The 26,972-nt window shown below is 42.2% G+C and overlaps 1 protein-coding gene across 1 annotated transcript; it reads right to left on the reverse strand.

Moving 5' to 3' along the window:
* On the reverse strand, positions 1–26,721 carry LOC117501454 (SKI family transcriptional corepressor 1 homolog-B-like). Its single transcript, XM_034160359.1, has 9 exons — positions 26,666–26,721; positions 23,731–25,489; positions 23,178–23,250; positions 23,015–23,068; positions 22,787–22,849; positions 17,022–17,096; positions 15,921–15,995; positions 15,341–15,406; positions 1–512 (listed from the first exon to the last, which is right to left on the reverse strand). Exons 2-9 carry the CDS (start codon positions 25,477–25,479, stop codon positions 415–417), a joined length of 2,253 nt encoding a protein of 750 aa, XP_034016250.1. The 5' UTR covers positions 25,480–25,489; positions 26,666–26,721; the 3' UTR covers positions 1–414.
* Between the last annotated feature and the right edge of the window lie 251 nt (positions 26,722–26,972).

Consider the following 26,972-nt stretch of genomic DNA (forward strand, 5'->3'; position numbering starts at 1 on the left):
AAAACTCAGTATATTCAAACAAGCAACCAAAGTCAACTCATGACATCGTTAACTCTCACAATTATACGAGCCATTGCACATCATCACATGATATTAGAGATATAAATATGTATATAGTGTTTTTTCTTTGCAGAGCTTCTCCTTGGTTTCAGCATTTTTCTGATGTGCACGGGAGCCTTTGATTCAGAACCAAAAAAGGACTCGGGTACATTCTGATCTCTGAAGAGTTCAGGCGGGGTCACGGCCGCCCCGTCCAGTCTCGAGTGCTTCAACGGTCAGAGGGTCTGTACAGCGGGCCGTCCTCATCTCACAGCTGGGGACATGTGAGAGCGCTGGAGGCGGACCTGTGTGTTTTTGGCTGTGCTGAGGTCAGGCGGAGGCCGCCCCGAGGTCAGGCGGAGGCTGGTCTCAGTCCTACGGTGGCAGCAGCGGCGGTTTGAAGGTGCAGGCTCCGGTGCACTGTCGAGGCGTCAGCATCTTGCAGGAGAAATGGTGCAGTGCGTCGTGAGCTTCTGGGGAGGAACGAGTCCATCAGTGAGAACATGCAGCTGAACACTAGGCTCAGTCAGACTCTGGTCCCTGTAACGTGCACACCTGTGTATGGAAAACCACTTCAGCGTTTAGTCCAGATCCTGACATCAGACGTCACTTTAACCCACCAGTTCCATCTTTGCAGGAACAGGAGTTGGACATTTGTTTGTACTGTTTTGGCGGTTTGTTGAACTCACTGAACAAAAATGCTTTACTTGTCGGTTGTTTTCACCAACCAGTGACACTTTTGCAGAACTAGTTCCAACTGAAACCTTACCAGTGATGCTGGGCCCTGCACTAGTCACAACAAAGTCCCAACTAGTCACAGTTTTTGACTGTCCACCGGACTGAAGTGGTAACGCTGACCATCTAACTAGTGAACATAAGTCAGCAAATATCTATTCACATAAGTAGTTAAGTAGTGACAGCCAAAATGCTAATAAGTTAACTACACTCTAAAAAATAAATTGCAGCCTTGTTTGGTTATGTTGTTTGGTTGTTTGGTTACTCAACTTTACAACTCAACTCAACTTGTAAAGTTGAGTTCAACATCCAAAACTTGTAAAAGCTCTTTATGTTAAAGAGAGGCAGCAAGTGGACATAACCAAACAAGGCTGCAATGTTGTAGAGTGTAGTGAAGACCAAAAACTTGACTACTGAGTGACTTAAAGCTTCTTTTGACCTGCCTAGTTAACCAGTGAGGCTCAAAATGTTTACTTGTGAGGTCCAAAATATCAACTAGCTAACTATGGATACATTTGATTTAACTGGTCAACTAGTGACCTCTACAATGTTCACTACTTAAGTAGCCAAAATGGTTACTAATTTAACTAGTGACCTGACTAGTTCACCAGTGAGACTCAAAATGTTTACAAGTTAAATGAGGTGTGTGTGGATCGGGAGGTCTGGGTGGCTTTGCTTGAGCTGCTGCCCCCGCGACCCGACTCCGGATAAAGCGGAAGAAAATGGATGGATGGATGGATATCTCCTCATTACACTTGTGAGACATTTGGACTTACCTAGTTAACTAGTGATCTGCACAATATTCACAAGTTAAAATGGCAAAAAACCAAAATGGTTACTAATTACTACTTGGACAGTTGTGACCAATTTGTTCATGTAAATGGGGAATCTTCTTCACAGACTAAAGTTAATTATGGAGTTCTACAAGGTTCTGTGCTAGGACCAATTTTATTAACTTTATACATGCTTCCCTTAGGCAGTATTATTAGACGGTATTGCTTAAATTTTCATTGTTACGCAGATGATACCCAGCTTTATCTATCCATGAAGCCAGAGGACACACACCAATTAGCTAAACTGCAGGATTGTCTTACAGACATAAAGACATGGATGACCTCTAATTTCCTGCTTTTAAACTCAGATAAAACTGAAGTTATTGTACTTGGCCCCACAAATCTTAGAAACATGGTGTCTAACCAGATCCTTACTCTGGATGGCATTACCCTGACCTCTAGTAATACTGTGAGAAATCTTGGAGTCATTTTTTATCAGGATATGTCATTCAAAGCGCATATTAAACAAATATGTAGGACTGCTTTTTTGCATTTACGCAATATCTCTAAAATCAGAAAGGTCTTGTCTCAGAGTGATGCTGAAAAACTAATTCATGCATTTATTTCCTCTAGGCTGGACTATTGTAATTCATTATTATCAGGTTGTCCTAAAAGTTCCTTAAAAGCCTTCAGGTAATTCAAAATGCTGCAGCTAGAGTACTGACGGGGACTAGAAGGAGAGAGCATATCTCACCCATATTGGCCTCTCTTCATTGGCTTCCTGTTAATTCTAGAATAGAATTTAAAATTCTTCTTCTTACTTATAAGGTTTTGAATAATCAGGTCCCATCTTATCTTAGGGACCTCGTAGTACCATATCACCCCAATAGAGCGCTTCGCTCTCAGACTGCAGGCTTACTTGTAGTTCCTAGGGTTTGTAAGAGTAGAATGGGAGGCAGAGCCTTCAGCTTTCAGGCTCCTCTCCTGTGGAACCAGCTCCCAATTCAGATCAGGGAGACAGACACCCTCTCTACTTTTAAGATTAGGCTTAAAACTTTCCTTTTTGCTAAAGCTTATAGTTAGGGCTGGATCAGGTGACCCTGAACCATCCCTTAGTTATGCTGCTATAGACGTAGACTGCTGGGGGGTTCCCATGATGCACTGTTTCTTTCTCTTTTTGCTCTGTATGCACCACTCTGCATTTAATCATTAGTGAACGATCTCTGCTCCCCTCCACAGCATGTCTTTTTCCTGGTTCTCTCCCTCAGCCCCAACCAGTCCCAGCAGAAGACTGCCCCTCCCTGAGCCTGGTTCTGCTGGAGGTTTCTTCCTGTTAAAAGGGAGTTTTTCCTTCCCACTGTAGCCAAGTGCTTGCTCACAGGGGGTCGTTTTGACCGTTGGGGTTTTACATAATTATTGTATGGCCTTGCCTTACAATATAAAGCACCTTGGGGCAACTGTTTGTTGTGATTTGGCGCTATATAAAAAAATTGATTGATTGATTGATGTGTCCACCAATGAAGCTCAAAATGTTAACTAGTTAAATGATGAGGTCTAAAATATCTCATTACACTAGTAAGACATTTTGACTTGACGAGTTAACTAGTGAGGTCCACAATATTCCCTAGTTAAAAGAGTGAAAACCAAAATGGTTACTAATTAACTAGTTAGTCAACTTTGGGCTTATGAGTTCACCAATGAGGCTCAAAATGTTTGGTAGTTAAATGAGGACTAGAATATCCCCTCGTTACACCCCTGACTGACAATGTTCTTTCATTGTTAAAATACATACTAATTAAAGTCTCTTCTTCTTACCAGTTAAAAGTGAGGTTTAAAATACTTGCTAGTTAACTGGTGAGGTGAAAAGGTGCAAGACTAATTAACATGCCAGAGCCTTTGCAGCTCATTTGGACAACTTAGTCAGGATTTCAGCATTACTAGTTTGCTCCAGAGGGTAAACCCTGGCTAGCTGGGACTTTGGTGGTACTAGTGCAAATCCCGGTGTCACTAGTAAGTTTTCTATTGGAACTATTATGACAAATGTGTCACTAGTTGTTAAAACAGTGTGACTAGTCAGAGTTTTTGTTCAGGTAATCCAGCAAAATAACTAGTGTGACCAAATGTCTAACTAGTACTGACACAGATCAAACTGTTGAAGGACATCAGGATCTGGAATAAACAGCCAAAAGATTTTCCACACAAGAGTCCAACTGTCTAAAAGTCTCCACCAGGGGTCTCAAAGCGGCCAGAGGACTGTAATTTTAAAGAGGGTGGAGCCAACAAAAGTTATTTTCATGGCTATGCAGCAGGTGACATGCTGAGTCAAAAATGACTGCCTGCAAAACCCAAGATCAGCCAATTGGTAATCAATAATCATTCCTATGCAGTGATGACGCTCAGCCAATCAGTGATCAATAATCATTCCTCTGCAGTGATGATGCTCAGCCAATCAGTGATCAATAATCGTTCTTCTGCAGTGTTGATGCACAGCCAGTCAGTGATCAATAATCATTCTTCTGCAGTGTTGACGCTCAGCCAATCAGTGATCAATAATCGTTCTTCTGCAGTGATGACACTCAGCCAATCAGTGATCAATAATCGCTTCTCTGCAGTGATGACACTCAGCCAATCAGTGATCAATAATCATTCCTACGCAGTGATGACACTCAGCCAATCAGTGATCAATAATCATTCCTATGCAGTGATGACGCTCAGCCAATCAGGGATCAATAATCGTTCTTCTGCAGCGATGGCACTCAGCCAATCAGTGATCAATAATCATTCCTACGCAGTGATGACGCTCAGCCAATCAGTGATCAATAATCATTCTTCTGCAGTGATGACACTCAGCCAATCAGTGATCAATAATCGTTCCTACGCAGTGATGATGCTCAGCCAATCAGTGATCAATAATCGTTGATGCGCAGCCAATCAGTGATCAATAATTGTTCTTCTGCAGTGTTGACACTCAGCCAATCAGTGATCAATAATCGTTCTTCTGCAGTGATGACACTCAACCAATCAGTGACCAATAATCGCTTCTCTGCAGTGATGACACTCAGCCAGTCAGTGATCAATAATCGTTCCTATGCAGTGATGACCCTTAGCCAATCAGTGATCAGTAATCGTTCTTATGCAGTAATGACACTCAAACAGTCAGTGATCAATAATTGTTCCTACGCAGTGATGATACTCAGCCAGTCAGTGATCAATAATCGTTCCTATGCAGTGATGACCCTTAGCCAATCAGTGATCAGTAATCGTTCTTATGCAGTAATGACACTCAAACAGTCAGTGATCAATAATTGTTCCTATGCAGTGATGATACTCAGGCAGTCAGTGATCGAAAATCGTTCCTATGCAGTGATGACCCTTAGCCAATCAGTGATCAGTAATCGTTCTTATGCAGTAATGACACTCAATCAGTGATCAATAATTGTTCCTACGCAGTGATGACACTCAGCCAGTCAGTGATCAATAATCATTCCTATGCAGTGATGACCCTTAGCCAATCAGTGATCAGTAACCGTTCCTATGCAGTGATGACACTCAGCCAGTCAGTGATCAATAATCGTTCCTATGCAGTGATGATGCTCAGCCAATCAGTGACCAATAATCGCTTCTCTGCAGTGATGACACTCAGCCAATCAGTGACCAATAATCGTTCCTATGCAGTGATGACACTCAAACAGTCAGTGATCAATAATTGTTCCTACGCAGTGATGACACTCAGCCAATCAGTGACCAATAATCGTTCCGATGCAGTGATGACCCTTAGCCAATCAGTGATCAGTAATCGTTCTTATGCAGTGATGATACTCAAACAGTCAGTGATCAATAATCGTTCCTATGCAGTGATGATACTCAGCCAGTCAGTGATCAATAATCGTTCCTATGCAGTGATGATACTCAGCCAGTCAGTGATCAATAATCGTTCCTATGCAGTGATGATACTCAGCCAATCAGTGATCAATAATCGTTCCTATGCAGTGATGATACTCAGCCAGTCAGTGATCAATAATCGTTCCGATGCAGTGATGACCCTTAGCCAATCAGTGATCAGTAATCGTTCTTATGCAGTGATGACACTCAAACAGTCAGTGATCAATAATTGTTCCTACGCAGTGATGACACTCAGCCAATCAGTGATCAGTAATCATTCTTATGCAGTGATGACACTCAAACAATCAGTGATCAATAATTGTTCCTACGCAGTGATGACACTCAGCCAATCAGTGATCAGTAATCGTTCTTATGCAGTGATGACACTCAAACAGTCAGTGATCAATAATTGTTCCTACGCAGTGATGACACTCAGCCAGTCAGTGATCAATAATCGTTCCTCTGCAGTGATGACCCTTAGCCAATCAGTGATCAATAATCGTTCCTATGCAGTGATGACCCTTAGCCAATCAGTGATCAGTAATTGTTCCTATGCAGTGATGACACTCAGCCAATCAGTGACCAATAATCGTTCCTATGCAGTGATGACGCTCAGCCAATCAGTGACCAATAATCGTTCCTATGCAGTGATGGCACTCAGCCAATCAGTGATCAATAATCGTTCTTCTGCAGTGATGGCACTCAGCCAATCAATGATCAATAATCGTTCCTACGCAGTGATGACGCTCAGCCAATCAGTGATCAGTAATCGTTCCTATGCAGTGATGACGCTCAGCCAATCAGTGATCAGTAATCGTTCTTATGCAGTGATGACACTCAAACAGTCAGTGATCAATAATTGTTCCTACGCAGTGATGACACTCAGCCAGTCAGTGATCAATAATCGTTCCTATGCAGTGATGACCCTTAGCCAATCAGTGATCAGTAATTGTTCCTATGCAGTGATGACACTCAGCCAATCAGTGACCAATAATCGTTCCTATGCAGTGATGACGCTCAGCCAATCAGTGACCAATAATCGTTCCTATGCAGTGATGGCGCTCAGCCAATCAGTGATCAATAATCGTTCTTCTGCAGTGATGGCACTCAGCCAATCAATGATCAATAATCGTTCCTACGCAGTGATGACGCTCAGACAATCAGTGATCAGTAATCGTTCCTACGCAGTGATGACGCTCAGCCAATCAGTGATCAGTAATTGTTCCTACGCAGTGATGACGCTCAGCCAATCAGTGATCAGTAATCGTTCCTCTGCAGTGATGACACTCAGCCAATCAATGATCAATAATCGTTCCTACGCAGTGATGACGCTCAGCCAATCAGTGACCAATAATCGTTCCTATGCAGTGATGACCCTTAGCCAATCAGTGACCAATAATCGTTCCTATGCATTGATGATGCTCAAACAGTCAGTGATCAGTAATCGTTCCTATGCAGTGATGGCACTCAGCCAATCAGTGATCAATAATCGTTCTTCTGCAGTGATGGCACTCAGCCAATCAATGATCAATAATCGTTCCTACGTAGTGATGACGCTCAGCCAATCAGTGATCAGTAATCGTTCCTATGCAGTGATGACGCTCAGCCAATCAGTGATCAGTAATCGTTCTTATGCAGTGATGACACTCAGTCAGTGATCAATAATTGTTCCTACGCAGTGATGACACTCAGCCAGTCAGTGATCAATAATCGTTCCTCTGCAGTGATGACGCTCAGCCAATCAGTGATCAATAATCGTTCCTCTGCAGTGATGACGCTCAGCCAATCAGTGATCAGTAATCGTTCTTATGCAGTGATGACACTCAGTCAGTGATCAATAATTGTTCCTACGCAGTGATGACACTCAGCCAATCAGTGATCAATAATCGTTCCTATGCAGTGATGACCCTTAGCCAATCAGTGATCAGTAATTGTTCCTATGCAGTGATGACACTCAGCCAATCAGTGACCAATAATCGTTCCTATGCAGTGATGACGCTCAGCCAATCAGTGACCAATAATCGTTCCTATGCAGTGATGGCGCTCAGCCAATCAGTGATCAATAATCGTTCTTCTGCAGTGATGGCACTCAGCCAATCAATGATCAATAATCGTTCCTACGCAGTGATGACGCTCAGACAATCAGTGATCAGTAATCGTTCCTACGCAGTGATGACGCTCAGCCAATCAGTGATCAGTAATTGTTCCTACGCAGTGATGACGCTCAGCCAATCAGTGATCAGTAATCGTTCCTATGCAGTGATGACACTCAGCCAATCAATGATCAATAATCGTTCCTACGCAGTGATGACGCTCAGCCAATCAGTGACCAATAATCGTTCCTATGCAGTGATGACCCTTAGCCAATCAGTGACCAATAATCGTTCCTATGCATTGATGATGCTCAAACAGTCAGTGATCAGTAATCGTTCCTATGCAGTGATGGCACTCAGCCAATCAGTGATCAATAATCGTTCTTCTGCAGTGATGGCACTCAGCCAATCAATGATCAATAATCGTTCCTACGCAGTGATGACGCTCAGCCAATCAGTGATCAGTAATCGTTCCTATGCAGTGATGACGCTCAGCCAATCAGTGATCAGTAATCGTTCTTATGCAGTGATGACACTCAGTCAGTGATCAATAATTGTTCCTACGCAGTGATGACACTCAGCCAGTCAGTGATCAATAATCGTTCCTCTGCAGTGATGACCCTTAGCCAATCAGTGATCAATAATCGTTCCTATGCAGTGATGACCCTTAGCCAATCAGTGATCAGTAATTGTTCCTATGCAGTGATGACACTCAGCCAATCAGTGACCAATAATCGTTCCTATGCAGTGATGACGCTCAGCCAATCAGTGACCAATAATCGTTCCTATGCAGTGATGGCGCTCAGCCAATCAGTGATCAATAATCGTTCTTCTGCAGTGATGGCACTCAGCCAATCAATGATCAATAATCGTTCCTACGCAGTGATGACGCTCAGACAATCAGTGATCAGTAATCGTTCCTACGCAGTGATGACGCTCAGCCGATCAGTGATCAGTAATTGTTCCTACGCAGTGATGACGCTCAGCCAATCAGTGATCAGTAATCGTTCCTATGCAGTGATGACACTCAGCCAATCAATGATCAATAATCGTTCCTACGCAGTGATGACGCTCAGCCAATCAGTGACCAATAATCGTTCCTATGCAGTGATGACCCTTAGCCAATCAGTGATCAGTAATCGTTCCTATGCAGTGATGACGCTCAGCCAATCAGTGATCAATAATCGTTCCTACGCAGTGATGACGCTCAGCCAATCAGTGACCAATAATCATTCCTATGCAGTGATGACCCTTAGCCAATCAGTGATCAGTAATCGTTCCTATGCAGTGATGACGCTCAGCCAATCAGTGATCAGTAATCGTTCCTATGCAGTGATGACACTCAGCCAATCAATGATCAATAATCGTTCCTACGCAGTGATGACGCTCAGCCAATCAGTGACCAATAATCGTTCCTATGCAGTGATGACCCTTAGCCAATCAGTGACCAATAATCGTTCCTATGCATTGATGATGCTCAAACAGTCAGTGATCAGTAATCGTTCCTATGCAGTGATGGCACTCAGCCAATCAGTGATCAATAATCGTTCTTCTGCAGTGATGGCACTCAGCCAATCAATGATCAATAATCGTTCCTACGCAGTGATGACGCTCAGCCAATCAGTGATCAGTAATCGTTCCTATGCAGTGATGACCCTTAGCCAATCAGTGATCAGTAATCGTTCTTCTGCAGTGATGACGCTCAGCCAATCAGTGATCAATAATCGTTCCTATGCAGTGATGGCGCTCAGCCAATCAGTGATCAATAATCGTTCTTCTGCAGTGATGGCACTCAGCCAATCAATGATCAATAATCGTTCCTACGCAGTGATGACGCTCAGCCAATCAGTGATCAGTAATCGTTCCTATGCAGTGATGACGCTCAGCCAATCAGTGATCAGTAATCGTTCTTATGCAGTGATGACACTCAAACAGTCAGTGATCAATAATTGTTCCTACGCAGTGATGACACTCAGCCAGTCAGTGATCAATAATCGTTCCTCTGCAGTGATGACCCTTAGCCAATCAGTGATCAATAATCGTTCCTATGCAGTGATGACCCTTAGCCAATCAGTGATCAGTAATTGTTCCTATGCAGTGATGACACTCAGCCAATCAGTGACCAATAATCGTTCCTATGCAGTGATGACGCTCAGCCAATCAGTGACCAATAATCGTTCCTATGCAGTGATGGCGCTCAGCCAATCAGTGATCAATAATCGTTCTTCTGCAGTGATGGCACTCAGCCAATCAATGATCAATAATCGTTCCTACGCAGTGATGACGCTCAGACAATCAGTGATCAGTAATCGTTCCTACGCAGTGATGACGCTCAGCCAATCAGTGACCAATAATCGTTCCTATGCAGTGATGACCCTTAGCCAATCAGTGACCAATAATCGTTCCTATGCATTGATGATGCTCAAACAGTCAGTGATCAGTAATCGTTCCTATGCAGTGATGGCACTCAGCCAATCAGTGATCAATAATCGTTCTTCTGCAGTGATGGCACTCAGCCAATCAATGATCAATAATCGTTCCTACGCAGTGATGACGCTCAGCCAATCAGTGATCAGTAATCGTTCCTATGCAGTGATGACACTCAGCCAATCAGTGATCAATAATCGTTCTTCTGCAGTGATGACACTCAGCCAGTCAGTGATCAATAATCGTTTCTATGCAGTGATGACCCTTAGCCAATCAGTGACCAATAATCTTTCTTCTGCAGTGATGACACTCAGCCAGTCAGTGATCAATAATCGTTCCTATGCAGTGATGACCCTTAGCCAATCAGTGACCAATAATCGTTCCTATGCAGTGATCACCCTTAGCCAATCAGTGACCAATAATCGTTCCTATGCATTGATGACGCTCAAACAGTCAGTGATCAGTAATCGTTCCTATGCAGTGATGGCACTCAGCCAATCAGTGATCAATAATCGTTCTTCTGCAGTGATGGCACTCAGCCAATTAATGATCAATAATCGTTCCTACGCAGTGATGACGCTCAGCCAATCAGTGATCAGTAATCGTTCCTATGCAGTGATGACGCTCAGCCAATCAGTGATCAGTAATCGTTCCTATGCAGTGATGACGCTCAGCCAATCAGTGATCAGTAATCGTTCCTATGCAGTGATGACACTCAGCCAATCAATGATCAATAATCGTTCCTACGCAGTGATGACGCTCAGCCAATCAGTGACCAATAATCGTTCCTATGCAGTGATGACCCTTAGCCAATCAGTGACCAATAATCGTTCCTATGCAGTGATGACCCTTAGCCAATCAGTGACCAATAATCGTTCTTCTGCAGTGATGGCACTCAGCCAATCAATGATCAATAATCGTTCCTACGCAGTGATGACGCTCAGACAATCAGTGATCAGTAATCGTTCCTACGCAGTGATGACGCTCAGCCAATCAGTGACCAATAATCGTTCCTATGCAGTGATGACCCTTAGCCAATCAGTGACCAATAATCGTTCCTATGCATTGATGATGCTCAAACAGTCAGTGATCAGTAATCGTTCCTATGCAGTGATGGCACTCAGCCAATCAGTGATCAATAATCGTTCTTCTGCAGTGATGGCACTCAGCCAATCAATGATCAATAATCGTTCCTACGCAGTGATGACGCTCAGCCAATCAGTGATCAGTAATCGTTCCTATGCAGTGATGACACTCAGCCAATCAGTGATCAATAATCGTTCTTCTGCAGTGATGACACTCAGCCAGTCAGTGATCAATAATCGTTTCTATGCAGTGATGACCCTTAGCCAATCACTGACCAATAATCTTTCTTCTGCAGTGATGACACTCAGCCAGTCAGTGATCAATAATCGTTCCTATGCAGTGATGACCCTTAGCCAATCAGTGACCAATAATCGTTCCTATGCAGTGATCACCCTTAGCCAATCAGTGACCAATAATCGTTCCTATGCATTGATGACGCTCAAACAGTCAGTGATCAGTAATCGTTCCTATGCAGTGATGGCACTCAGCCAATCAGTGATCAATAATCGTTCTTCTGCAGTGATGGCACTCAGCCAATTAATGATCAATAATCGTTCCTACGCAGTGATGACGCTCAGCCAATCAGTGATCAGTAATCGTTCCTATGCAGTGATGACGCTCAGCCAATCAGTGATCAGTAATCGTTCCTATGCAGTGATGACACTCAGCCAATCAGTGATCAGTAATCGTTCCTATGCAGTGATGACACTCAGCCAATCAATGATCAATAATCGTTCCTACGCAGTGATGACGCTCAGCCAATCAGTGACCAATAATCGTTCCTATGCAGTGATGACCCTTAGCCAATCAGTGACCAATAATCGTTCCTATGCAGTGATGACCCTTAGCCAATCAGTGACCAATAATCGTTCCTATGCATTGATGACGCTCAAACAGTCAGTGATCAGTAATCGTTCCTATGCAGTGATGGCACTCAGCCAATCAGTGATCAATAATCGTTCTTCTGCAGTGATGGCACTCAGCCAATCAATGATCAATAATCGTTCCTACGCAGTGATGACGCTCAGCCAATCAGTGATCAGTAATCGTTCCTATGCAGTGATGACACTCAGCCAATCAGTGATCAATAATCGTTCTTCTGCAGTGATGACACTCAGCCAGTCAGTGATCAATAATCGTTCCTATGCAGTGATAACCCTTAGCCAATCAGTGACCAATAATCATTCCTATGCAGTGATGACCCTTAGCCAATCAGTGACCAATAATCGTTCCTATGCATTGATGATGCTCAAACAGTCAGTGATCAGTAATCGTTTCTATGCAGTGATGGCACTCAGCCAATCAGTGATCAATAATCATTCTTCTGCAGTGAGGGCACTCAGCCAATCAATGATCAATAATCGTTCCTACGCAGTGATGACGCTCAGCCAATCAGTGATCAATAATCGTTCCTCTGCAGTGATGATGCTCAGCCAATCAGTGATCAAAAATCGTTCCTACGCAGTGATGACACTCAGCCAATCAGTGATCAATAATCGTTTCTCTGCAGTGATTCAGTCCAGCTGTGTGCTGAAGGTCATGTGACAGATGACTAATGAAGTGGTTAAAGTTCACTCATTAACTGGTGCCAGGTGGTGGCGCTGTTCTCCCTCAGCCGGTCTGACGCACATTAACGAATCAGAAACAGCAGCCGCAAAATAAACGTTACGACTCTGAATTAGACCGAAACGCCGCTGAGCTGCACGGCTCAGTGTGGAGACGTCTGGCGCCAGACACTGGTTCCGGGACCTGACTCCAGGTTTGATAACTGGATCTGGATCCCAGTTCACACAGCACCAGCAGGGTTCAAACCATCCCCACAGAACACTCTGGGTCCTGTTTGTGGTTCCGGTGTTGCCGACCGAACAGTCCCCCCTAAAAATTGGTCCCCCCTTCCTTCACTTGCGTCATCAGCCGCGGTTCAGCGATTATCACCTTGTTTCTGCTTCAAACTGCCTCCAGTCATCATCTGTATCTGAAGCTTCATTTCCACTTAAACTCAGCATTACTTCATCTTAAAAGACGGAGGAAACGATCAGAGCGCCGCGGCTACACGAGCTGCTAGCTGATGTGTTCACTGTGCCTCCGTCATTTCAAAGTGTCAGTGATTATCACCTCGTTTCTGCTTAAAACTGACTTAAGAACAGTTTAAGAGGTTTTTATCTTTATCATCTGATGGCTAATAATTACATTAATCCACTTGATTGCTTTGGGTGAAGAGACTCAGTCTCAGACGAGCTGCTGCTGTCCGAAATGACGCATGCGCAGTGAAGGTGGGCGGACCAATTTTTAGGGGTGGACCATTTGGTCTGCAACACTGGTCCTGGAGTCAAAAAGCCACCAAACACAACAAACAAACAAACAAACAAACAAGGAGCAGCAACACTTGTGTCGAGTGTCACTCTGCACCACGTGGAAGATCAGACGCTAAACATGCACATCGTGACCGTGAGCTCGGCTTTTTCACTCTTCAATTTTAAAAATTAAAAACTGTTTAAATCCACCACATTTAAACATATTTCTGATTGTGTACAGTTTCACTTTTATTCCACTTCATGTCTTTTTGTTGATCGATGTGTCAATAAATGATTCAGCTCACATAAAAGAAAACCCCATTCTAAATTTGTAAAAACGGATGTATCGGGTGCATCATGTTGCTACATTCCTATATATATATATATATATATATATATATATATATATATATATATATATATATATATATTATGAATGTTAGCTTTTTCTATTACCACGCCCTATGCAAGGCCAAGAAATGTTTTTAAATATTTTGGCTCCACCTCCTTTTACCCAGACATGCTTCAAAAACCAAAATATCCCACATAACTGTAGGCATGTAACGTGGACTTTGCGATGTTCCTAAATGATCGAAGTGATACAGCGACATTGACTGAGCATCACTGTCACTAACTGAAGCTGGAAGAAGAACATGTCTTAACCAATAACAAAAAGAAAATGGTCAAATGTTTGGATGAAATATTTGGTGTGTTTGGCAGATGCTGCTGCTCTCAAACCTGATCGATATTGATATTTTGGGGTCAGATACTGATATTAAGAAGTAAAAAATTTTTACATTATCAATATATCTGCCATCATATATAAAAGTACTTATTTCTTGCCCACTTTTACAAAATATGAGAAAAAAACTCAAACCTACTAGATTCATACAGAAGTGTGGCTGTCTGGGAGAGTATTCTGCTATGCTAGAATGTGTTGCTTGCACTAACGTGTGTCACACTGCCTTCCGCTCAGACTGGCGGTCGCTGTGCTGCATCGGTCAAGATTTACATAAAATAGACTTCTTGTTTATTTTGGCTCTACCTGGTGCAAAACACCCACTGTCATAGAAAATGACTCTGTCACTTGTAGCTAATGTGACCAAGGGGTGATGGGGTCCCAGCCATGCTTGACAGCGATGGAAACAATGTCATCACCCTCCACTGGACAAACTATGTAATGACACCATATTTCCAACAATCAGAATTTATCTCTGCATTGTTTATTCATGAAAATAAAAGTTTTTATATCTGCAAAAATAACTCCAATACTGATGCTTGTGCCCCCTAGTGGGTTGACACAGAATGTGTGTGACACATTTTGTGTTTTAACTACTTCAGCACAGCCTGATATTTTAAACCCATTTTGTAAAAAAAAAAAGAAATAAAACATGATGATTAATAAATTATCGTATCTAACAAGCGTTCAAATATATTAAAGCCGTCACCCCGCTGTGACAGCAGGTCGCAAGCTGCTGCACCAGCCTCTGCCCTCACATGGTGTTAAAGATGGAAGAATGGTTCTACCACCCACCCTGGGCGCAGCCTTCAACAGTACAAGGATCAACCTCAAAGGTAAGCGTTGTGCTCAGTGGCACGTCAACAAACAGAAAGGAGTGACTGGGATTCAACCTCATGACCCTTCGGTCGGTGGATGACCTGCTCCACCTGCTGAGATTTATCCAAAGCCAACCACACTGGAACGCAGGATTCATCAATTTATCAACATGCTCCATTTTACAATCAAGAGACATTTTCTGGCTCCACCCCTTTTACAAACGTGCTACTAATTTTAACGGCGTGTCCTGTCACGGAAAAAAAAGGCTATATGATGGTTTGGATTATAAATAAATAAGTAAACATGCAGCCAGCCGTATAAAACTGCCTGATGGGCTGCGTTCAGCCGCCGGGCCATTAGTTTGAGACCCCTGGTCTCTTTCATAAAAGTAGCACTTGCATATTTAGGCTGAAATGACACTGAGGTGTTTTTCTTTGGGCCGGATAAAGTTACCTTTCAGCTTGTGTTGTATTGCATAACGAGTCTTTCTCTCCTGATCCAACTCGCCGCACAATGTGTCTATAAAAAACAAATCATAAGAACAAAAAAACAAAAAGCGTATCAATGTCAAAAAAAAAAGGAAAAGAAAAAGTGAGCTGCTGGCTGCTGGCTCCCCCGCCGTGGTGAGTGACCCCTGCGTGACCTCTGTGTTTAAACAAGTGTAACGCGAAGCCGAGCCTTTAAGGGCGGCTTCAGCTGCCGCCGTCTCTGGCGTGTAAGTCGATACAGCACCACATAACGTGATGTTGGTTCAATTCTGCACAGCGTGATTTTGAGAAAAAAAAAACCTTTGCAAACAAAACAATGTGGTTTGAGTTTCGGCGTCTTCTCTCTGCAGGTTACAGGAAGACATCTGCACACAATCGCACCTCGTCGCAATATGCAAGTGTCACTTTTCCTCTGTTTGGGGTCCAGGTGGTTCCCATTGATTGATGGGTCTTAAATTTTGCTCTGTGGCTCAGTTTTTCCCCATAAAGAGCATCGATCTACATCCTCTTTAAAATCTACAGCGGCACAAAGACGTGAGACCAACCTCGGACAATCTGCAGCTGCTGGACCATTTCCTCCCGGTAGGACAGCTCACGCTTCATTTGATCCTGAAAATTATCTGAAGAACCAAAGACGGCATTATTCACAGACTCTATGACATTACAGACGTTTAATGAAAAAAAAAAAAAAACCTGCATTCAAAATGTCTAAAATCTGCACTGAATTGCCCCTCAGGGACAAATAAAGTTGTCTGATTAGATTAAAGGGGTGCTATTATGCACATTCTCAGCCAGCAAAAAAACAGCTTTGCTCCAAAAGTTTTGTCATAGCTTTGGCATGTACCTATAAAGTGCAGTTAGTGAATGAATCCGTCGTCCTTTTCAGTTTGTCAACACAGTAACTCCATAGACCTGATATAGACCCTATATAGACATCTGCAACATATGTCACAGTGGTTATAAACCTGGCATAGACATCTGCAACATATGTCACAGTGGTTATAAACCTGGCATAGACATCTGCAACATATGTCACAGTGGTTATAAACCTGGCATAGACATCTGCAACATATGTCACAGTGGTTATAAACCTGGCATAGACATCTGCAACATATGTCACAGTGGTTATAAACCTGGCATAGACATCTGCAACATATGTCACAGTGGTTATAAACCTGGCATAGACATCTGGGACATAAGTCGCAGTGGTTATAAACCAGATACAGACATGTGTGACACATGACACAGCAATTAAAAAACACTTATAGATGACTGTGACATATGTCACAGTGGTTAAAATCCAGATACAGATATCTGTGAGACATGTCAAAGCAATTAAAAACCACTTATAGATGACTGTGACATATGTCACAGCGATTATAAACCAGATATAGTCATCTGAGACATTCACAGTGGTTAAAAACCACTTATAGATGAATGTGATATATGTCACAGCGGTTATAAAACAGGTATAGATGATATGTCCTAGCAGTTAAAACAAGCAGATGAATTCCCAGGTGCACAGTCACATTACTGTGGAACTTTAAGTATGTTTAACATAGAACCACAAACAAATGTAAATAACTGATTTAACACACTAGGACCCCTTTAAACTCCAGTTCTGTCAGCTGTCATTGGTCCATTACCTTTCAGGTGTTGAAACTCCCTCTCCAGTTTCTTCCTGAGCTCCACTTGTTCCACAAGCTGCTTCTGCAACTCTTCTGCAAAAACAAACGCAAAATAAACATTTTCATTGGCTTCAAGGAAACGTCACAAAAGAGCACCTTTAATGTCCAAGCAAAGTTCACTTTTACAGTCAGATTAAGATATTGGTAGGAATCAAAGCTCTGAGTGCTTCACTCATCTTTGACAAATGCTTCATTTGCAAGGAAACAGTATTTGAAAAATTAGTTTGGGAAGTTAACTGTTGGCATGAAAACGCAGCGGGATTAAAAAATGCAACGCAATATAACGCAATGCTAAAATACCCTCAGCCATATGAGCATATGAGCATGGCCTTCTTAACCATGATATGTCAGGGCAAAGTACACACACACACACACACATATATATATATATATATATATATATATATATATATATATATATATATATATATATATATATATATATATATATATATATATATATATATATATATATATATATATATATATATATAATTATTTACATTAATTATTATGATCCTATTGTCTTATGTACAATTTGTACATATTCAACAAAGCCCCTTTATCAATCAATCAATCAATCAATCATTTACGTTTTAAGGGCGTCTGCAGGAGGGCGTATGTGCATATACATGAGCTTTTCATGAGCATGGAAGTTAGCACTGAGTTAGCGGAAGTTATCGTGCACATTGATGTCCACGAGATGTGTTGTAAATCAATCAATCAATCAATTTTTTATATAGCGCCAAATCACAACAAACAGTTGCCCCAAGGCGCTTTATATTGTAAGGCAAGGCCATACAATAATTATGTAAAACCCCAACGGTCAAAACGACCCCCTGTGAGCAAGCACTTGGCTACAGTGGGAAGGAAAAACTCCCTTTTAACAGGAAGAAACCTCCAGCAGAACCAGTCTCAGGGAGGGGCAGTCTTCTGCTGGGACTGGTTGGGGCTGAGGGAGAGAACCAGGAAAAAGAAAAAAAAATGACTTCAGAGGTGTTACCAGGATACAAAAACAGCATTTTCAGTTTTAGAAGTATTTATTTCTCACTAGGTTTGACATAATATATGACAAAGGTGTTATATTTACACACAAACAAAACAGTTTTTTTTGCACAAACGAAGCAGTTTGCAGCTAGTTAGACCAGCCTGTGACATCACGGTGCTGCTTTACTCTGATTGGCTGTCACCCCCCCCCCCCCAAAAAAAACCCCAAACAGAATTAAACACAATGTGACCTTTTGACCTCTTAAAATAGGTCAAAGTTAGTTGTCTTTGAACTTGTTCAAGGTCTGTGTCCCAAGAATGTTCCTTGTTAATATGAAGATTCTGGCAGTAACAGGACTGGACTTATGCTGAGCACAGACAGTTGGACAGAGGGATGGACAGACGGACAGAGAATGGACACGTCTTCACAATACCGATGGCCATATTTTGATGGCCTCAGGTAAAAACCACTGAGGTTCAACGAACATCATAAAAACACAAAAACATGAAGTTGAATAGAGGATTTTATCTCAAGGTATAGATTTTTGGTGGTTTCCATCCAGGACCTAAAACGGCTCCGCAGGTGCATGCTCCCAAAATTACTATTTTTCAAAAAGATTATTTCCTTTATTTAATTTTTGTGATATTGATAAATATATCAACTTAGTGGGGGATTGAACCGTGTGACGGGATGTGTTGTACTTTGGTTTCAGTGTATTTATTTTCACACACATTTCCTTTTCTTTTCCGTGTGTGTGTGTGTGTGTGTGTGTGTGTGTGTGTGTGTGTGTGTGTGTGTGTGTGTGTGAAGAACATGTTCACTTATTTTACATGTTTTCTTTATGAATATTTTTTATTCAGCTGACTCTTAATAACCTGCCGGCAGAGAACATTATAATTTAGTTTATTTGTGATTGTTGATGCTCATAACTCACAAACAACAGAAAAACAAGCTAGTTTATTATTTTTTTGACATTAAGATTCATTTCCATCAATTCCACTGGTCAGATGTTAATCTTATTCATTAATCCTGAAACCATGAACAAAAATCAACTAACCAAAAAACTTTTTAAAATTGCAGGAGGTGAGTTGACATCAAATTGAGATTCATTCTCATGATAAACAATGACGATAAAAACTCAAATTTTTAGATTAACAGAGAATTTTATTTCCAGTTCTGTTTTTTTAAAAACATGGTTATTTCTTTGGTTTAACTTTTGTAATGTTACAAAATATTTGGAATTATTGAACAAACTTAAAAAAGTGAATTTGATGCATATTTTATTTGACAGGGCCATTGACCAATCAAATTCTCTGCTCCACGAGTGAAGGACTTTAAAATTTAAAGGCCTCCCAGATGTAACACCATCTGAGAGTATAGTGAGGTTCTCTTGTGTTTTCTTTGGATTTTCCTCCAGATCACAACGTCACAAAACGTCATGTTTGGGGCTGATTTTTCCTGCAGAAAGTGAGCAACCTGTAAATATCACTATGGACCAGGAAGTTGGAAAAAAAAGAACAAAAGAAAATACCTCAAATGTAGCTTACAGGGTGCATTTAAAAAGAAAAAGAAAATAATGCAATGCTAAAATAACCTCAGCCATATTTATCTTTGACTTCTACATAATTTGCAGTTGTTTAATTGGTGTCCCAGTGCAAAGTGTGTGTGTGTGTGTGTTTGTTCATGTTCAATAAAGCCACTCTGTTAATCAATAATAAACAATAATACAATAACTGCGTTTTAACGCCGTCTGTAGGAGGGCGTGCGTGTGCTCATACATGTGCTTTGGACAAGAGCAGAAGTTAGCTTTGAGTTAGCGAAAGTTAGCATGTACGCTGACATCTGCAAAATGTCTTGTAAAGACTCCAGAGGTGTTATCAGGTTACAAAAACAGTGTTTTCAGTCTTAGAAGTGTTTATTTCTTGCTAGCTTTGACATAATATATGACAAAGTGGTTCTATTTACACGCAAACAAAACAGAGTTTGGAGCTAGCTACCAACCTGTGATGTCACAGTGCTGCTCTACTCTGATTGGCTGTCACCTCCAAACCCCCCCCCCCCCCAAAAAAAAAACCAGAACAAAATGAAACAGAATGTGAGTTTTTAACCTCTTAAAATAGGTCAAGTTTAGCCATCTCTGAACTTGTCCAAGGTCTGTGTCCCAAGAATCTTTACTGTGAATTTGAAGATTCTGCCAGTAATTGGACTGGACTTATGCTGAGCACAGACAGACAGACGCACGGACAGACATACAGACAGCTGGACGGACAGATGGACAGATGAACACACAGATGGACAGACAGACAGACGGACAGACAGATGGACACAAAGTCTTCGCAATACCCAATGGCCATGTTTGATGGCCTCGGATAAAAACTAAAATAAACATGGATTACAATATGTACAATAAAACTGGTACATTAATATAATCGTCCAAGAGGGTTTTTACCTCCGCCAAGGAGGTTATGGTTTCAGTCACGTTTGTTTGTTTGTCTGACTGTCAGCAGGATAACTCAAATAGGTTTGAACGGATTTTGATGAAATTTTGTGGAGTGGTTGGAAATGACACGAGAAACAAGTGATTAAATTTTAGTGGTGATCCGGATCACGATCCGGATCCAGGAATTTTTTAAAGAATTGTTCACCATTGCGGGACAGGGGGAATTTTGACATTCTAGTTTGTAACTCCACAAAAACAAGGCAGAAAGGCTTGAAAAAAATTAGGGTGTAACATAGTCAAATGTTCTATCAAACAACAGAGTTTGGCGATGATCGGATTCCAGATCTGATGATCCAGAATATACAAAAATATAGGGAAAATAGAAAATGTGTCAGTGTGAGGTGACAAATGAAGCTAGAGATGCACAACTAACCCCAAATTGTAGCTGAATCTGTACTGATTCAGTAAGGTGTCATCAGATTTGTAGCTTCAAATGTTATGGAGCTAGATCCAGAAGAAAACCACCATTACCGAAAAATCATTTTTATACAATAACTTTTGAACTAATAAAGACATAAAAGTGATTTCAAGTTCTAGTGGTACGTTTTCATGGTCAAGGATGTCAAATATAAAGGGAAAAAAGTGTATGTATCATAGTTTTGGTTGTAACACCGAATTGTTGCATAGATCACTGTGCCAAGGAGGGAATCTCTTTAGGGTCAGTGACCCTATGGCCTTGTTTAGAGAAGTGTTTCATAAATGTTAAAAAATTCATATATTTGCAGTTTAGTTGAATAATAAATTGAATTTTGTCTCTTATTTGTTTTTGTCTATAAGCACATGCAATATCAATATCAGTGCTCAGATGACAGTAGCTTCTGGGAAAGGTGCAAGTTGCAATAAACTGGGATGCCAAGCGCTAAGGATACATGCTATCCAGTCACAGCAGATGAAACTTTTTTTTTACTACTGAGCAAACATCACTGTTAGACTTTTTTAGGTTCAATGATTCCACGGCGTGTAGATGTTACAGCGTCATTGACCCCATGGCCTTGGCGGAGGTTTGCACTCTCTGAGTGCTTCTAGTTTTTATTTATTTACAATTATCAGGTTCATTAAGATTTTACTGCAAAACTTTCCACGTCCCCCCCCAACACTTCCTTCTCTAAGAGACTCCGCCCCCAGTCTAAATGTCTGCCGTTACACAGTAGGGGGCGCCACTAATTTTTGAATTCTTACAGCACCACTAGGGGGCAGCCCTGCAAATACTGACGTGATTGGATGATGTGAAGCCAATTTCATCACAATAAATAAATAAAATAAAATAAACAAGCAAACAAGCTCCAGTGACACTAAATGCTGGTTATTATTACTGTAAGTTAGAATTATGAGATGGGACATTTTTATTTTGTACCACATGATTATGGTTTTTTTAAAAAAGCTACTGTAACTTAGCAAACTCAAAAACAACTGACAAATTGAAATCTTAGCTCATAATTATGATTTACAAAAGGACTAAATACATCAATACATCACAACATACTGAGAATTTTTAAAGCCAAAAATCTGAATTTTGAGGGACACAAACATTTAAATTATGTCATTATTTTGAGTTGAAAAGCCAAAAATCTGAATTCATCTCACAATTTCACACACACCAGTAATATTGTGTGTGTGTCTGTCTGTCTATCTATCTATGTATGTGTGTAGAGAGAAACACACACACCCACACACACACACAGTTTCACATAGAGCTCCGTAGTTGCGCTCATTGTGATTTATACAGATTCTCTTCTTATTCAGATTATAGCCTGCAGGGGGCGTCACATGAGAACATTTAGCTGACTTTGATAATTGCATCACGTGGCCTGGGGCTCACGCGCTCATAATGGTGTTTTTGTAAAATAATTATCTGGAGCCTCCGGGTTCGTTTAAATATTAACAGCCTCTCTCTTACAACAATAAGTCAAACGTCCCATGTGACGTCATTAAGTGGTTATCAGCCAGAAACACTTCAGGCTGATAAAATGTTAATTCACTTTCAACAAGTATCAGAGTTTAAATCTTGTGTTTAACATGAGTAAAATTAACATTAATCATTAGAAAGCCGAGCAACATTTAAAATAATAATAAACCCAATTTTCTTAATACATTTTCTGTATAAAATAATTATCAGACAAATATTTAAATAGGTTGATTAAACAGATCCTGACCAGATTAAGGTGTGGGCCAGAACTGGATGAGACTGATTAATTATTTCCCAGTATTTAGGTCTGAGTGTGTCCGGCTGCTCACCTTTAGCCATGTTGTCCAGATCTCTCTGACGCACGCTGATGTCAATACGTAAAGATCCGTCAGCTGCTCAAACGTCACACAAAACAATAAAACATCATCAAAATAAGATCACAAAGACATGATTAAAGCTGTAAAACATGCAAACATAATGAAAAAAACCCACTCATCATTAAGAAAAGATAAAAGGAAGGTTTTAATTTAAAATAAACAATAAATAAATACACTGACCTTGTCTGTGTTTTGACTCGGGACAGAACACGGGACTCTGCGCTTCAGACTCATCTAAATGTGAAAATAAATAGATTGAAAAAGAAAACCAACACACAAATAAATAAATACATTTTGGATGCAGAAAAGAGAGAGAAATGTGAATTTATTGTTGTTTAATTACCGTTTGATCTGCTGGATTGTTTCGGTCCAAACAATGAAAACTCGTTGGAAACAGCATCGTTTTCCTCTGACACCTGCAAGGAGAAGCAGCAATGACCTTTGAATCAGCAAAGTGACAAAAACAAAGTTAAAGCTGACAGGGTCAAGTGTGTGTGTTAAATCTATATCTGTCAAAAACATGTAAAAAATTAATTAATTCATTAATTAAATTAAATAATTATTTGGACTTTATCGAAAGTGGGGGAAAAAAATCCACTCTGATTTGTCTTGAAAGACCCAACCTGTCAATCTGTGACCTTTGACCTATTGTTTATGATGAATGTAGAAAGAGATTTAATAATTTGGATAAAAAGGTTTTAATTTTTAAACAAAATATTAAAAATTTTTTCAAGTAAAAAAATCATAAACAGAACAAGATTTTAATTCATCTGCTCTTGAAAACTGTTAATATTTAGAAATACTATTATTAATAATAAAGGTCAGATTGGAAACACGCAGACCTTAATCTGGATTTCTGTTGATTCAAACGTCGTAATCCGGGTGTATAATCTCACCTCGTGAACGGGGGACCCTCGAACCTGTCTGTCCTCGTCCGAGGAGCCGGTCTGCGCCGGGTCCTCCTCTGTCGGGCTGCCCGGCTGCTCCTGGAACTCCTCGGCTCCAGGTGAGATCCGGTCCGTGACCGGGGAGCAGGGCTGATCCCCTCCCGCCACAATCCGGATCAGGTCGTCCTCTTCGGGGCCCCGGTTCGACTCCACGTCCACGTCGGGGTCGTCGTCGTCCTCCACGCTGTCCCGGTCCGGAGACGCGGACCTGTAACTGGAGCTTTCGCTGCACACGAAGTCCGGGGACAGGTACCCCGTGCGCGCGCCGTAGCACTCACGGTTCCCGTAGAGTTTGGCGATGGTCTCCGCGTCTTTGACCACCGGCCTGAAGGCCGACACGTAGCTGCTCCTCCTCTGAGGTCCCTCGTCCCCGGACCGGTCGTCGTCGGTCCTACTGGCGGACCGGGACCCGGGGCAGCGCTCCGCTTCCTGCTCCTGATGATGATGATGATGATGATGATGGCTGCTGCTGTCTTTGGGCGTGTTTGAGATCCGGTCACTTTGGTCCGGTAAATCCAGCTCACTCTGCCGGACCGCCGGCAGCTCGGCGGGGGGTTTGGGGGTGGAGCCCGGGTAGGGCGGCAGGGGGAGGCCGCCCGCGGCGGGCCAGAACACCGGGAAGGCCGGGTACAGTGCGTCCTTGGTGCCGGGCCAGAACACGGGAACGTTGGATTTGTTCATTTCCACGCCGTCGGCCTTCTTCGGACACAGGCCGTACCCGGAGAAGCCGTAGGGGTGGGCGGGGAACAGGGGCGGGGGGATCTTCTGCAGCATGCTGAAACTCTTACTGGGTACCGGGATCACCGGAAAGCCCCGCGCGCCTCCCGCCAAACTCACGTTGCTGCTGCCGTGCTCCTCGTCGCAGCGCAAAGCCTTGTGGGGGATCTCCGGAGAGGCGGCGGGTGTAAGGCCGGAGGACCTCTGGGACTTGAAGGAGGAGGCGGAGGACACCCCGGAGCCGGAGATGGGCAGGGTCCGTTTCCTGCTGCCGCCGTTGAACATGGCTTTGACGTCCTCCCACGCGTGGTTGATGTCGTCGGACGGCTTCCGCTCCGTCAGCTTCAGGTGGCGCCGCCACGAGTTGAAGTTGGCCGCGTCCGGCTGCAGGTACTTGGACTCAGGCGTCCGGTGCGAGTGGAAGATGAACTTGTTGGGGGAGAAGTACATGCTGCAGAACGTGCACTTGATGCACTTTGCGCGCGAGCTGTTGTACCTGGCGGGAATGAAGCTGCCCCTGCAGCCCCACGCGCACTCGTGGGACACGTCGAAGGCGAAGTTTTCTGGGAGTTTCGGGGGCGAGTGCGCGCCCAGGAACGACTTGCAGAGCCGCTCGGCCTCGCGCTTGGTGATCATGCCGCAGCGCCGGGAGGAGATGGGCATGGCGCCGGCGCGCCGCAGGAGCTCCAGCTGCACCGGCGTGCACTGCACGCACGTGATGCCCAGCGCCACGCGCCGGTTGTGGATCTCGTTGTAGCTGTAGTTTTTCAGCAGCGTGCTGGAGATCTGCGCCAGGCACAGCCTCTCCTTGCCGTCGATGACCAGGGACACGATCGGGACCCCGTACAGGGACGTCTCGCTCACTTGGTTCGGTTTCAAGGAGCCGCTGTGACCCGGAAAGTTCTGCGCCGCGTCCGCTTTCAGAACCGGGGAAGAGCTGCTGTCTCGTCCCGCTGCAAGCTGACCGGGCATCGACTCCATCCCTGGACACCTGTCAATCAAAGCGCAGCCTGGATTAATACCAACAACAACAATCATCATCATCATCATCATCATAATAATAATAAGATCGTTAGATCCCACAGCGCAACAAGCGCCAAAACGCTCTAAAACGCGCAAGTCTTTTAAAAAATAATCAAATTCGATTTATAATTGCACATAATTACAAATATGACACAACAAAAATAAATCAGCCAATTATATAAATTTCGTTATTAGCAATATTTTGTCGTTATTTTGATTTCTTTTTCATATTATTAGATGAACAGAAAAAAACTATTTTGATGATCACTCCATTACTTCTCAAATCTCATATTTTAAGTCATCTTAATTGTGTAGTATTGGTATTTATTTAAACAAAATTTGACCTTTTGAAGGAAGTAATTTACATTTTAACTGTAAGAAATAACCAACAGCGAGAATAATTATTTGTAGGATTTTTCAGAATGTGATAATATATTCTGATTGAACAGAAATAAACATTTAGAACAAATGCGCATTTGTTACAATTGTTGATATACGTTTTTGTATATTTCAAAATGATTACGGGATGACACAACACAATTTACATTTTTTCCCGAGATTTCTAGAAATTTAAGGCTTTAATTAAAAAAAATAACCGTAAAATCAGAAAAGATAGCAATTCTACTATTTGTTAAAAATAAACACAAGTTATGCTACTTTTAATAAGAAAAAAAATTATACCTTTTCATGTGTGAGGAATTTAAAAACTCAATTTTATTTTTGCAATTATGTAATTAAAAAAAGTTATAGTATAACGACGGTTAAAAGTGAAACTCATCATTGCGCACAAAGATAAACGAATCCAACTCAGTTTTTAATCACTATTCTATAAAAACATAAAATAAAAAGTCCTTATTGTCAAACTAAAATAAATGAATTTTTTTTCTTGTTTTTATTTTTATTTTTTTGCTTCTTTGCTGGTGCACTTGTGCTGCTGTGATCTTCTTAAACGGGCTCAGCTCTCAGGCTGAGCTCCTCCAAAGCTCTTACCGGAGAGGAGGAGAAATAATCCGAGGCCGCAGCGCGGAGCCGGGCCAGGGACAAAGTTTAAAACAAACCATTTTTAAAACACACACACACACACACACACACACACACACACACACACACACACACACACACACACACACACACACACACTTACCTTCTTTGCGGAGGAAAATGTTCTCCAGCGGCCAATTACTGAGGAGCAGAAAAGAAATAAAAAGCGGAGCAGCGAGGAGACGCGTGTCGGTCTCAGACCTCCATCCTGCTCGATGCTGAGGAGGTGAGTGACGTGGAGACAACGAGCACATGGAACACCTCCTTCCCTCTTTCCTTCTCTCCTTCTCTCTCTCTCTCTATCTCCATCCCCCTCTCTCTGTCACACGTGCGCGCGCGCACATTAACAAACGGAACCAGTTTTCCACAAAATAAAACACGATTATTAACAAATGCAAAGCTGGAATCTG

The sequence above is a fragment of the Thalassophryne amazonica genome, chromosome 2 (assembly GCF_902500255.1).
Source record: "Thalassophryne amazonica chromosome 2, fThaAma1.1, whole genome shotgun sequence".
NCBI lineage: Eukaryota > Metazoa > Chordata > Actinopteri > Batrachoidiformes > Batrachoididae > Thalassophryne > Thalassophryne amazonica.

Excerpts from the sequence above, each read along its gene's own strand:
- LOC117501454 (XM_034160359.1), bottom strand. The coding sequence starts at position 25,479 with ATGGAGTCGATGCCCGGTCAGCTTGCAGCGGGACGAGACAGCAGCTCT. Across the intron at positions 15,407-15,920 it reads GCAGCTGCAGATTGTCCGAG|ACACATTGTGCGGCGAGTTG; the intron begins GTTGGTCTCACG and ends TGTTTTTTATAG. Across the intron at positions 513-15,340 it reads AATACAACACAAGCTGAAAG|AAGCTCACGACGCACTGCAC; the intron begins GTAACTTTATCC and ends GTTCCTCCCCAG.